This window comes from Oncorhynchus keta, chromosome 32, assembly GCF_023373465.1.
Source record: "Oncorhynchus keta strain PuntledgeMale-10-30-2019 chromosome 32, Oket_V2, whole genome shotgun sequence".
Lineage (NCBI taxonomy): Eukaryota > Metazoa > Chordata > Actinopteri > Salmoniformes > Salmonidae > Oncorhynchus > Oncorhynchus keta.
Window position 1 is genome coordinate 29,573,977 of NC_068452.1, and position 13,697 is coordinate 29,587,673.

At 43.7% G+C, this 13,697-nt stretch overlaps 2 protein-coding genes across 3 annotated transcripts in view; both read left to right on the top strand.

Annotated features, from left to right (window-relative positions):
• Positions 1 to 2,692, top strand: part of LOC118365578 (E3 ubiquitin-protein ligase SMURF2) — a 56,370-nt gene extending 53,678 nt beyond the window's left edge. Inside the window, exon 20 of the mRNA XM_035747905.2 lies at positions 192 to 2,692. Within this exon, the coding sequence (XP_035603798.2) occupies positions 192 to 291 (100 nt within the window). The 3' untranslated portion in view covers positions 292 to 2,692. The remainder of the gene's footprint in view (positions 1 to 191) is intronic.
• Positions 2,693 to 7,975: 5,283 nt separating this feature from the next.
• LOC118365579 (probable ATP-dependent RNA helicase DDX5) lies at positions 7,976 to 13,476 on the top strand. 2 transcript variants are annotated; one of them, XM_035747907.2, is made up of 13 exons: positions 7,976 to 8,143; positions 8,937 to 9,111; positions 9,292 to 9,388; positions 9,484 to 9,617; positions 9,727 to 9,792; positions 9,875 to 10,016; positions 10,093 to 10,253; positions 10,353 to 10,525; positions 10,642 to 10,752; positions 10,835 to 10,896; positions 10,974 to 11,033; positions 12,275 to 12,506; positions 12,720 to 13,476. In XM_035747907.2, exons 1-13 carry the CDS (start codon positions 8,103 to 8,105, stop codon positions 12,745 to 12,747), a joined length of 1,482 nt encoding a protein of 493 aa, XP_035603800.1. In that variant the 5' UTR covers positions 7,976 to 8,102; the 3' UTR covers positions 12,748 to 13,476. The 2 variants fall into 2 exon arrangements, with proteins under 2 accessions (XP_035603800.1, XP_035603799.1); XM_035747906.2 differs by having other exon boundaries at positions 12,275 to 12,493.
• Positions 13,477 to 13,697: the final 221 nt, after the last annotated feature.

Below are 13,697 nucleotides of genomic sequence, written 5' to 3' on the forward strand. Positions count from 1 at the left end.
GCCTGCTCTGACCCTGCAGCTTGCCCTTAAGGAGCAATGTTTGCCTTTGTCAAGCTGGGAAGGGCACTTTGATATATCAACATCATGCTTTAGGTTTAGGTTTCCACCCATGTATCTGTTAACCATGAACATAGAGAGGTCCTAATACCAAAGGCTCAGGCTCAAGTCTCTCTTGCCCTCTGTTTGTTCAGCTTCAACCGGATCGACATTCCTCCCTACGAGAACTATGACAAGCTGTACGACAAGCTGCTCACTGCTATCGAGGAGACGTGTGGCTTTGCTGTGGAGTGAGACGCTGCTGACGCAGGGGTCGGCAGGAACAAGGAGTGGAGGAACTCGACATTGTCAGACCCCACCATCCAGTTCACCCAGGGGAAGGGGGCGTCTGTGGTCCAGTGGCCCAAGGACTCTCTCGCCTACAATAGGGACATGTGGCCAGGCCGAGGGGGGGAGACAGAGGAGACCTGAGCGAGCAGTCTCGTCTGTCTAGGGGTTTCCCCCCACCCCCCTCTTTTAAAATATAGCATTTTCAGCTGCTAAATAACTCAGACTATTTACTAACTTGTGGAACTGCGAAAATGGCTGGCTCTTCCTTTTTTTAAATAAGTTTAGTTTTAGCATTATAAAAAATAGTCAATATTCCATGTAGCTACTTACCATCTTACCAAGCAGACCATGAAGTCCACAACTAAACAAAACATTGGCCACATAAACAAGACTGGTATCACTGGTTTAATGGAGTACATTGTTACCCATGGTTACCAACAACACTGAATGGTGCTTGGTTTGTTTGGAGGCAGGGACTGAAGGGAGCATGAAGGCTCCTTAGCACCCCCTGGTGACTGAATCCTTTTCTACCACTGAGGACTCTTGGGGCATCTATCTTCACTCAGAGGCTGGACTTTGGAGCACATGTTCAGAACTTGGCCTTATGGAGAAAGACATGCAGGGCCCCATTGTCAACGACCCTGTCCAAAGAAAGCGGACTGGTTTTCAGCGCTCCATTCCCAGAAACCAGTGTCACACGTCTGACATCTAAGCTTGTTTGGACATTTAAATAAATAGCTTGAATGGTGTTATTTTTATATAATGGGAAAATGAAAAAAGAAACACTAAAATTATATATAATATATATAATTTATTTCTGTTATATTTCAGAAAGCTTTTGCCATTATTCCAGAAAAAAATATATATATTAAAAGTGTTACTATTTAAGCTTGAAAGAAGTACACTTAGATTGCTGTGGGGGAAATCTTTACATAGCCTCTTTCCTACACATTAAGTAGAGAGGTGGTCTTAAGGGTGGGTTGTCTTTAATACACACAGTCCTCTGAGTGCCATAATACTTTTGACTGAATCTTTTCAACTATTTAGATATTAACCTGACCCTTTAAATTCCAGTGACATCATCCAGTAGGTACTTGTGGTGGGGTTTGTATGATGAGTTCCATAGGCCTTTCTCATGATTTCATGATTGTTTCTTCATAGGGATCTTCTCTGTCCCCACAAAATAATGGCTAAGAGTCCCTGCTACCCTGGTGCATTTTGTTATATGAAGATTACACACATCTTTTGTATGTGCTACTCTTGTCATTCCGGCAAATAACTACTACTACCTTCCAGTTATGGTCTTCTGGTGCTAAATAAAATATTGGCAACCAGTCTTATACCTGGGGCTGAGATGGGCGCATAGCAAACTACATACAAAAAGTTGCAATGGATTGAACAAACATCACTCTGACCTCAAGCCACATTCTCAGGAGATGTCATATTAGTTGTTGTATTATTTGGGAGCTGACGTGGTCAGATACAAAACCCTTTCCTCTGTAATGGTTGAATGTCTTATACAGTACATTAGGTTGAGTGGCTATAAAGTCTACATTTGTCATATGTATTGTAACCCAACAGTAGACATTGACATGTGATAGTTGGGTTTCTATATCTCCATATTGGCTATAAATGAAATCTGAATGAATGAGATGAACCCCCTAATTCTACTCACCTGAACCTAGCTCTATAAGTATGGGTTTGGGGGAGAACATATTTATTTTCTACTCATTCAAACAAATTGTTGAATGTTTTCATATTTTTTTTAATGGCTGCCTGTCTAGCAAGCTATGACCATGGACTGTTCTTAAAGTTAGCATACATTGAAAATTAATTGCTCATCTTTTTCTTTTATAGAGGTGTATGCAAAGTGACGTGTCCTCAGATGGTGCTTTGTACTGTGATAGGTTATTGTTTATTAATGTGGATCACGCAACCTGTAATTTAACTTAAGTTTATTTTTAAATTCACACATACAGAACTATTTGTCGCCGTATGTACTAGGTGACTTCTATCTATTTACCAGATAGGTCATGGACTGATTGATTTTATATCTAAAAATAATAATTTACTTTAAGTGGCACAAAAAGATCCCTCGGCAGTCTGTTTCTTACACAATCTCTCTGCATTACCCCATAGCTGCCTCCCTGAAGAATGGAACTTTTTATTAACAAGTCAAATTTTAGATGCAACTTTTTGTTGCTTAATTTTTTTGCATGATCCACAAGCAGGACTATATCTCTTATAGCTGACTTATGCAATTAGATGTACTTAACATTATCATTTTTGTAAGAGTATTTTATTTTTGTGTGTAATTTAGGTCTAATTAAACTTGCCTTTGTCAAATAATATGAGGCACCTTGTATGTGGCTGTGCCTTGTCTTTTGTCTGTGTATGTGAGAGGTTTTGGGGGCTTCAAAGGATTTGGGCTGAATTTCGCAGTATTCAGGAGCTCAAATTGAGCTGTGCATTAAATGTCCTTTGATCATTATTGACGTCACTACAACTTGATTGGAGTCCACCTGTGGCCAATTCAATTGTTTGGACATGATTTAGAAAGAAACACACCTGTCTATATAAGGTCCCACAGTTGACAGTGCATGTCAGAGCAGAAACTATATCCTGAAGTCCAAGGAACTGTCCTTATATCTCTGAGATAGAATTGTGATGAGGCATATATCTGGGGAAGGGTATAAAACAATTTCTAGAGTGTTAAATGTTTCTAAGAGCACAATGGTCTCTATCATTGGAAATTGAGAAAATATGGAACTACCCAGACTCTGCCTAGAGCTGGTTCTCTGAACAAACTGAGCAATCAGGCAAGAAGGACCTTGGTCAGGGAGGTGACCAAGAACCCCAATGACCACTAACAGAACTACAGAGTTCCATGGCTGAGATGGGAGAACCTGCCATATTGGTCATTGGTCAGCGAACAATGAATGGAGCAAAATACAGGCAAATCCTTGATGAGTACCTTCTTCAGAGTCTAAATGACCTTAGACTGGGGCAATGAGTTACATTCCGACAGGACAAATACCACAAGCATACAGCCAAAGCAACACTGGAATGGCTTCCAAACAAGAATGTGAAAGTCCTTCAGTGGCCAGCCAAAGCCCTGACTTGAATCCCATGGGAAATCTGTGGAAAAACTTGAAGATTGCTGTTCACTGCATCTAACTTAACAAAACTTGAGAAAATCTGCAAGGAAGAATGGGAGAAAAATCCCCAAATCCAGATGTGCAAAGCTGATAGAGACATACCTAGTTCGATTACCATGATACAATAAACAGGTCAGTTTAGGGCCGTGTTTCATAGATTAAGTATTGTAGCACACTATTATGTTATGTCATCCTTTAACCAACTTTTAAATCTTGACAAAGGGGGAGCTGTAAACGCTTTCCATTTTAATTTGAGCATTTATTTGAATTAGAATGAGTCTGGCATGTCCTGATCAGCAAAGGTGTGAACTGAAGTGCTTTCATCAATGATGATGATGGTGATAGGAGGGGGCTTGGAGAATCAGTATCTATTTGCTGAGACAAAGGAATGGGCATACATAAGGTAATTTTTGGTAGTGTGATGGACTGTGAAGGCCTAAACATATTGTTTCTGTGGTAGCTGTAACAGTTGTCGTATGAAGGAGAGGACCAAAGCGCAGCGTGGTAAGTATTCATCTTGATTTTTAATATGAAGTGAACACTGAAACAAAAACAATAAAACGACAAACAGTCCTGAACGGTGAAATAAAACAGAAAATAAACACCCACGAAACACAAGTGGGAAAAGGCTACCTAAGTATGATTCTCAATCAGAGACCACTAACGACACCTGCCTCTGATTGAGAACCATACCAGGCCAAACGCAAACACAACATAGAAAACGGAACATAGACAACCCACCCAACTCACGCCCTGACCATTATAAAACAAAGACATAATAAAAGAACTAAGGTCAGAACGTGACATTACCCCCCCGCCCCAAAGGTGCGGACTCCGGCCGCAAAACCTAAACCCATAGGGGAGGGTCTGGGTGGGTGTCTGTCTACGGTGGCGGCTCTGGCGTGGGACGTGGACCCCACTCCCCCATAGTCCTTCTCTGCCTCTTTACCTGCCTCCGTGGCCTCTTTAACGCGGCGACCCTCGCCGACGACCTCGGACTGGGGACCCAAGCCACGAGTCCCGAATGGACGGGAGATTCCGGCAGCACCGGACGGGCGGGAGACTCCGGCAGCTCAGGACAGACGGGAGACTCCGGCAGCTCAGGACAGACGGGAGACTCTGGCAGCTCAGGACAGAAGGGAGACTCCGGCAGCTCAGGGCAGACGGGAGACACCTGCAGCTCAGGGCAGACTCCGGCAGCTCAGGGCAGACGGGAGACTCCGGCAGCTCAGGGCAGACGGGAGACTCCGGCAGCTCAGGGCAGGAGGGAGACTCCGGCAGCTCAGGGCAGGAGGGAGACTCCGGCAGCGCTGGGCAGGAGGGAGACTCCGGCAGCGCTGGGCAGGAGGGAGACTCTGGCAGCTCTGGGCGGTGCATGGAGGTGGCACCGGATAGACCGGACTGTGAAGGCGCACTGGAGCTCTCGAGCACCGAGCTTGCCCAACCTTACCTGGTTGAATGCTCCCCGTAGCCAGGCAAGTGCGGTGAGGTGGAATGGCCCGCACTGGGCTGTGCTGGTGCTGGCGAACCGGGGACACCATGCATAAGGCTGGTGCCATGTACCCCGGCCCGAGGAGATGCACTGGAGACCAGATGCGCTGAGCCGGCTTCATGGCACCTGGCTCGATGCCCACTCTAGCCCGGCTGATACGAGACGCTGCTATGTATCGCACCGGGCTATGCCTGCGCACCAGGGACACCGTGCACCTCACGGCATAACACGGTGCTTGCCCGGCCCCTCTCTCTCCACGGTAAGCACGGCGAGTTGGCTCAGGTCTCCTACCTGACTTAGCCACACTCCCTGTGTGCCACCCCCCAATAATTTTTTGGGGCTGCCTCTCGGGCTTCCTTGATCGCCGTTCCAACTCCATTCGCCGGTATCCCTCCTCACCCTGTTCCAGAGAAACCCAGGCGGACTCCGGCACTCTCCCTCGGTCGACTGACCACCTGTCTATTTCATCCCAAGTTGTGACATAGTCCAGATCTCGCTGCTGCCTGATACCACGCTGCTTGGTCCTTGGTAGGTGGGTGTTTCTGTAAAGGTCGTCGTATGAAGGAGAGGACCAAAACGCAGCGTGGTAAGTATTCATCTTGATTTTTAATATCAATAGTGAACACTGAAACAAAAACAATAAAACAACTAACGAACAGTCCTGAACGGTGAAATTAAACACAGAACAGAAAATAAACACCCACAAAACACAAATGGGAAAAGGCTACCTAAGTATGATTCTCAATCAGAGACAACTAACGACACCTGCCTCTGATTGAGAACCATACCAGGCCAAACGCAAACACAACATAGAAAACGGAACATAGACAACCCACCCAACTCACGCCCTGACCATACTAAAACAAAGACATAATAAATGAACTAAGGTCAGAACGTGACAGTAGCCTAGAGCCAACCTTGACATTGATGTTATTTCGTAGATCCAAGCAGTGGTACTGCATATTAAACTTGATCACGTACAGTGCCTTCAGAAAGTATTCACACCCTTTGACTTTTTCCACATTTTGTTGTGTTTTACAGACTGAATTTAAAATGGATTCAATTTAGATTTTGTGTTACTGATCTACACATAATTACCCATAATGTCAAAGTGCAATTTTGTTTGTAGACATTTTTACAAATGTTTGAAATGTTTGGAGCCAATAAGTATCTGTTATGGCAACCCCAAATAAGTTCAGGAGTAAAAATGTGCTTAACAAGTCACATAACACATTCCACCGACTCACTCTGTGTCAAATAATAGTAGTTAACATTGCTTTTGAATGGCTAACCCATCTCTGGAGCCTACACATACAATTATATGTAAGGTCCCTCAGAGTAGAAGTGCATTTCAGCACAGATTAAACCACAAAGACCAGGGAGATTTCCAATGCCTCACAAATAAGGGCACCTATTAGTAGATGGGTGAAAATATAGAAAGCAGACACTGAATATACATTTGGATGCGGTATTAATGCACCCTCAGTTGCCGGAGAGGAAGGAAACTACTCAGAGATTTCACCATGAGGCCAATGCTTGTTTTAAAACAGTTACAGAGTTTACTGGCTGTGATAGAAATGGGATTTGTTTGATTTGCCACAAACATAATGCTTGTATTCAGGACAAAAAGTTAATTTCTTTGCCACTTTTTTTTGCAGTTTTACTTTAGTGCCTTATTGCAAACAAGATGCAGGTTTCTGAATATTTGTATTATGTGCAGGATTTCATATTTTCACTCTGTCAATTAGGTTAGTATTGTGGAGTAACTACAATGTTGTTGGTCCATCCTCAGTTTTCTATCACAGACATTTAAACTCAGTAACTGTTTTAAAGTCATCATTGGTGAATACTTTCCGAGTCACTGTAATTAACGGCAGTAGCCTATTAAAGGCATTTTAGTGGAAAAAAATATAGACACCTGACCCAGAACTACACTAACAAGTTCCGAGGTTAGGGACCTTTTACTGTAAATCAACATTTTCACATTACAGAGTAGCTTTTCCTATTTCCAAAAACCCTTTACAGTCTTGTATTCATTAAACACATAACCTGATTAAGTGGCTTCAGGTCTACCATATTTTACGCTAAAGTATTCAGCAGAACTCTAATTTTGGGGAGATGTTACTGCATATCGACTGCACTAGTTTGAGACTGCCATCTAGCCATATTTTTTTTGTTGACTTGACGTCACTTATGGTAAAAGGAAAGCAACCGGATCACAACTGTTTTTTTTTGTACATATGCTTTCGCCAACATGTTTGATTAAATAATCCCAAGTGAAACACCCAGAGAGCTATGTCTAAATATGTCGCTCTGATACACCTAAGAGCGATAATTTGTTTATTTGTCAAACGACAGTCAAGCATCGATCATCATGTCACCAGAATTAGACCCTCAATATCTATTGGAAATGAGCATCAAGATCACCGTGAACTTTTACCAACCTGTGAAGTTCAAAACAATTGATGTCATATGTAGCCCAATAAACTGAATGGTTTCCCGAGTCATACCACATCGTCGCGTGAATTTCTCACATAAATAATTTTACGGACACACCGTCGGCATTTATATCACAGCTGTTAATACGGTATGAATTTACTCGTATACAACTAGATGGAAACGTGGTTATTGTGATACACCTGATAAAATGTGATACATTGATTATAATACTAATACCTAGCGACATTCCACAAATTGTACACAATAGCATTCTGTCGTATTAGATATTTAATTTGCAATAGCTTTTGTTTCAAAACCTTTTTTTATATAATAGATTTTCATATGGGATACAGATACTTTATCTATACGGCGCCTTCAACATTATAAACATATTGCGACAAAATTAGGTCCTCCATTTCACACCATTTTCGGAACATAGACGCAAAATATGCACGTGTTCCTTCCAAATAGCTTTGAATGTGACGTTACGCAATGTGCTGCGGTGTAGTCAGTTCACCGCGGATTAATACTTAACTCGGACGGAGCGTGACACTTCCTCATGCAATAAAAGCCGAATCTCCTTTTAGTTCACCGGCATTTCAGCATCATCACGGCAGTTCGGGTTTGATATCGAATATTCAGGCGTAGTTTATTTATCGTTTTTATTTATACACTTTGTTTACAAGATGCCTGGATTTTCCGACAGAGATCGTGGTAGAGATAGAGGGTAAGTGTTTGAATGAAATTTAGGCAAATTTAACACCTCGTTGTCTTGCCAGAAATGGCTGACATGACGCACGGGATAACCGTAGATACTGTACTCGTTTATCTAGCTAGGTATATTTCTATTCTTGTTTTTTTACTTAGACTGCCGTTTTTCAAACTTAAAAATGGAAACTATCGAAATGTATTCCGAATTAGAAGGGACCGACGTTTTTTAAAGGCCTCGTTTCGTCATGAAACTAGCAAGAGGCCTGATCTGAATCCGAAAATTCTTAGCTGGAGGCCTGCTAATTAAAATCACGAACCACATAGTCAGCGGTTGTAAATGTCTAATTTACCTTATTAACGTTATGAAAATGTGATCTTAACATTAACATTGTGCCTCATCGTACAGCAAGCGTCAGATAACCAGTAAACTAGCCGACTAAATGTATTTGTACGCCATGTGGCATTATTGAATGCGAATACAAAATGCCGGCCGGTTTTTTTTTTTTTCATTGTTCATGTGCGGGATATATATTGAAATATTGCGGTGTTTTTTTTTAAACGTGACTCAGTCCAATAAGCCACGCATTTCTTCTAGTTTGTTAACGCTGGCAATAGCTTCTGCAGCGTATTGAAGTTGGGATAATGTCATGTTTGATTAGTTACACGCTTACTGCTAGTGTTCTGTTAAATCTACATTTAAAAAATACGTTTCTTTGATTGGTCTTTACTCGAGCGAGTTTATCCACATGTAACCTACATCTCTTTTACATTGGTTGGCGTGACTAACATTAGACCATCCATTTCCCCAGTTATGGTAGTGGACCACCTCGTTTTGGAGGCGGCGGAAGAGGAGGAGGAGGTGGTGGGGGGAAGTTTGGTAATCCCGGTGATAGACTGCGCAAGAAGCATTGGAACCTTGACGAACTCTCTAAATTTGAAAAGAACTTTTACCAAGAACACCCGGATGTTAATCGGAGATCTCCGGTATGTATTCTAGTGTTCAAAATCCAGATGCAGATTTACTCTAAATGTTACGCAATGGTCATTGGCATGTGTTCTTGCATAGGTTCCTTTTCCTGCCCAATCACCAATGGCCATTTGCTGTCGTTTTCTTTTGCATTGCCATGCCAATTGATCTGAGTCGCTACATGTTTGTCATTGCAGCAAGAGGTTGCACAGTACAGAAGTACTAAAGCTGTTACTGTGAAGGGGAGGGACTGCCCTAATCCAATTATGAAGTTCCATGAAGCCAGTTTTCCAAGTATGCACATCGACTCATCCAATTGAAAAATGCATTTCTGATCTGGACTTGTTGTCAATGGGTTAGTTTTCATGTACCACCCCCTCTTTCCACAGCATACGTGATGGATGTCATTAACAAAGCAGGCTGGTCAGAACCAACACCGATCCAAGCACAGGGTTGGCCACTGGCATTGAGTGGCAAGGACATGGTTGGCATTGCACAGACAGGCTCTGGGAAAACTCTCTCTGTAAGTGTTGTGAGAGTCCTAGCCTTTGACTATTCCAACAACTTAGATTTGCTCTTAAATAAGGACTGGTGTTCTTTTCTGTAATGCAGTGTCACTTTTTTTTCTGCAGTACTTGTTGCCTGCAATCGTGCACATTAACCACCAGCCTTTCCTGGAACGTGGAGATGGCCCTATTGTAAGTACCCATGGATATTCTGACTTGTGTCTAATCTCGCACCCACACAACATGGATTTATGGCGTTCAATCTTTCTTTCAGTGCTTAGTGCTTGCCCCTACCCGTGAACTGGCTCAGCAGGTCCAGCAGGTGGCGGCAGAGTATGGCAGAGCTTCTCGCCTGAAGTCTGTCTGCGTTTATGGGGGCGCGCCCAAAGGGCCACAGCTCCGTGACCTGGATAGAGGTAAGTTCCACAACCGCTCTATGTATTTGGCTGATTTGAATCTATGGAATTTGGTGCTAAAAATTGTTTGTTATAGGTGTGGAGATTTGCATTGCCACACCTGGCAGACTTATTGACTTCCTGGAGGCGGGAAAGACTAACATGCGCAGATGCACTTACCTGGTCCTGGATGAGGCTGACCGAATGCTCGACATGGGTTTCGAACCACAAATCCGAAAGATTGTGGACCAAATCAGAGTGAGTTCTGTTGTGATTCATTAATGTGCTCAAAGTCTACTGATCTCACTTGGTATAGCCGTCAAGGGTATATTCTGACTCCTTCCTTGTTCTTTCCAGCCTGACCGACAGACGCTGATGTGGAGTGCCACCTGGCCCAAGGAGGTGCGCCAGCTGGCAGAGGACTTCCTGAAGGACTACGTCCAGATCAATGTGGGAGCTCTGCAGCTGAGTGCCAACCACAACATCTTGCAGATTGTGGATGTTTGCAATGATGGCGAGAAGGAAGACAAGTGAGTCCTGTTTGACCTGTGGCATTTCTGTAATGTATATTTAATGGATGGATAATATGACTCAGGTGCTAGTTGTGTAGTCACTAATTGAATGCTTCCCGGCCTTCCACTTCCAGGCTCCTCCGCCTACTTGAGGAGATCATGAGTGAGAAGGAGAACAAGACCATAATCTTTACAGAGACCAAGAGGCGATGTGATGAGATCACTAGGCGGATGAGGCGGGATGGGTAAGTGACATCAATACTTCGTTCTTTAAACTCTGGGTAATCATGTGTTTTACTGGACTCAATTGACACTTGCTCCTTTTAGTTGGCCAGCAATGGGCATCCATGGAGACAAGAGCCAGCAGGAGAGGGACTGGGTGCTCAATGGTGAGTTTTATCACAAGAACAATTTAGTATGACACAAACTCTTATGGCCAGCTATCAATTTCCTTTCCTTCTTTCAGAGTTCAAGTTTGGAAAGGCGCCAATTCTCATTGCCACAGACGTCGCCTCCAGGGGTCTAGGTTAGTTTCATTCTGTCCTTGGTCCCTTGTACCAACTTTTTTTCCTGAAAGAAAGTGGTTCTTTCTGTAACTCTTCTGCCTTCTGAGTTTCTCCCCTATCTGAAGGAGCGGTCTTTTGAGGCAGGGCCTTGGCATGACACGCCCAGGTCTCCAGAGGGGGAAGGAGGACTCTTGGAGGTGTCCTGACTGGGACATCACCCAGTCACATACAGAGGTGGCGGGGTCTGAGTGCTGACTATCACGCTGGGCTGCCCAAAAGGGGGCCTAAATGAGAGTTAGCTGCTGCACCCCTGTAAATGCAGCTGTTCTCTGGCATCGGTTTGGACTGCTTCACACCCAAGCTCATGGCTCCACCAGGCTCTGCTGTTTCCATGTCTTGCATGTCAGTTTGGGCATTGCAAGTCATCGAGTTCTGGAAGGTGTAGCTATCTCAAAGCATGTGTGACAAATGTGGCAGTTTCCTAAACTTCTGTTTTGAGAGCAGTTGTAGGTCCAATTACACGTTCACCTCTGTAATGATGTGGCTACTGGCGTTTAGTGTCAGTGGGTCATGTCGGTTGGCTGGGGATAAAAATCCAAGCTCGCACTCCTCCCTCACCTGCGTTTCAAGTCATGTCGAGACCTGCCAACGAGAGACATTTGATCACGTGAACACTGGTTCTGGGAAAATCTTGCTTTGAGACTGGGGGTACTTTTGTTATGGTCACATGAGTAAGTGGCTCAGTCTTTTAGCTTTTCCCAATTGTTTATGGTCTTGGCAAGACTGTGCTGTGTGGCCTTTATAGCGAGCTTCTTATGAGTGTGGGAATAAAGGGCCTTCGTTATCACCATACGGTCCTTGTTTTGGCACATGAGGAGGCAACAGTGCGCATAGTGGACTTACTGGCAGTCACTTGTCATTGTGTGGGGAGTATTCTGCAATGGGAATGGACTAGTGAATGCATACTCTATGGTAGGACTTCTGCTCCCTTTTTTTAAATTATTTTATTTTTTATTAGGGTAGGGGCTATTTGTATTGGGAAGCATTTGAGTGTGCATCGTTTCTCTCTTCCCACTGTAGTATCCCCACAGATTAAGTCTTTCTGGAGTTGTCTAATGCTATTCTTTACAGCCTAGTGGAAAAACCAGCTACATCCAGTGAATGGTTGTACTAACTTTGCTCTTTTGGTCTGGCTGTTGTGGTGTGCATCTTTGTGCGCTCCTTTGGTTTTTTTTTTGCCACACCGCAACACATCCTACAGATGTTGAAGATGTGAAATTTGTCATCAACTTTGACTACCCCAACAACTCTGAGGACTATATTCACCGCATCGGCAGAACTGCCCGGAGCCAAAAGACTGGCACAGCCTACACCTTCTTCACCCCCAACAACATGAGGCAGGCCAGCGACCTCGTTGCTGTGCTCCGTGAGGCCAACCAGGCCATCAACCCTAAACTCCTCCAGATGGCGGACAGAGGAGGTAAATCTAATTGGTGAGATACAGGAACTGTGGTTCAGCTGCAGCCATTTTTTTTCCTTTTTGTTGACGTGGATGGGTTTGGCACAGTCAAAGCTATGGGATCTTGATTTATTTTTGTTAGCCATTTACCCCCCCCCCCCTTACAGTGTTTTCCAATGTACCCATTTCATATCACTCAAATTGGCATGAAAGACAACTCTAATTTGTTGTTGGTTTTTCCTTTCAGGTCATTCAAGGGGAGGCAGAGGTGGTAGTGGATTTAGGGATGACCGTCGGGACAGGTACTCCTCCGGGGGCAGGCGTGACTTCAGTAGCTTTAGGGACAGGGAAAACGATAGAGGTTTTGACAGTGGACCAAAGAAAGTCTTTGGCACAAATTCACAGAGTGGAGGTTATGGGGCAAGTGGCTTTGACAAAAGCGGCAATGGTTTTAGCAGCTACGGCAGCAACGGCCAGTCAAACTATGGTACCAGCCAGGCCGGGGCGTTCCCAACGCAGAACTTCCAGGCCCCACAGTTTAGTGCCAACCAAGGAGGTGCACAGAATGGCATGAGCCATCAACAGTTCCCCTTCACGCAGCAACAAGCACCACAGCCCATGGTGCCTTACCCAATGCCCCCTCAATTCCCACAGTAAACATGCACATGAAAGTAAAGATGGTAACTTATTGCTTTTTTGTCTTGTTTAGTCTACTCTATCCCAAATTGTACTGTTTAATTTTTTACGCAGGGTTCAATGGAATTTTTTTTAGCCTCTATCAAGTCCTTGTGGGGGGGTCCTGCAGCGCAGTAATAGTGATGGCGCACAGTTTTGCTTTCTTTTACTTATTTAATTTGTTACATTCCTCAGTGATGTTTAGTCTTATTTTGTACTAGTTATTGCAAATGTATTGTTTTGTCCCACCTGTACCATTTAAAGTGATATGTTAAGATCTTAACTGGGAGGCACTGCATGGCCTTTCGATTAAAAACCAAAAATACTTATCGTTTTGTCTTATTCTTTTACACCACTACATGAGTTTCTGTAAATGCTTGCCTGTCCACTTTGCTTCAACATCGGGTAAATGGCTGAATGCTCAGGAGTGGTAATCTTTTGTCTTGCAGAATCTATGAACATAGTCAATAGCTTAAATTAGTTACTGCCTATGCTTGGCTAAGCAGCACTTAATACTGGGGGTTGTGACTTGGCATAACTGCAAGTCTAT

Coding starts and splice junctions, on each gene's coding strand:
- LOC118365579 (XM_035747906.2), top strand. CDS start 8,103: ATGCCTGGATTTTCCGACAGAGATCGTGGTAGAGATAGAGG. Junction 9,112..9,291: donor ATGTTAATCGGAGATCTCCG/GTATGTATTCTA, acceptor TTGTCATTGCAG/CAAGAGGTTGCACAGTACAG. Junction 10,254..10,352: donor AGATTGTGGACCAAATCAGA/GTGAGTTCTGTT, acceptor TGTTCTTTCCAG/CCTGACCGACAGACGCTGAT.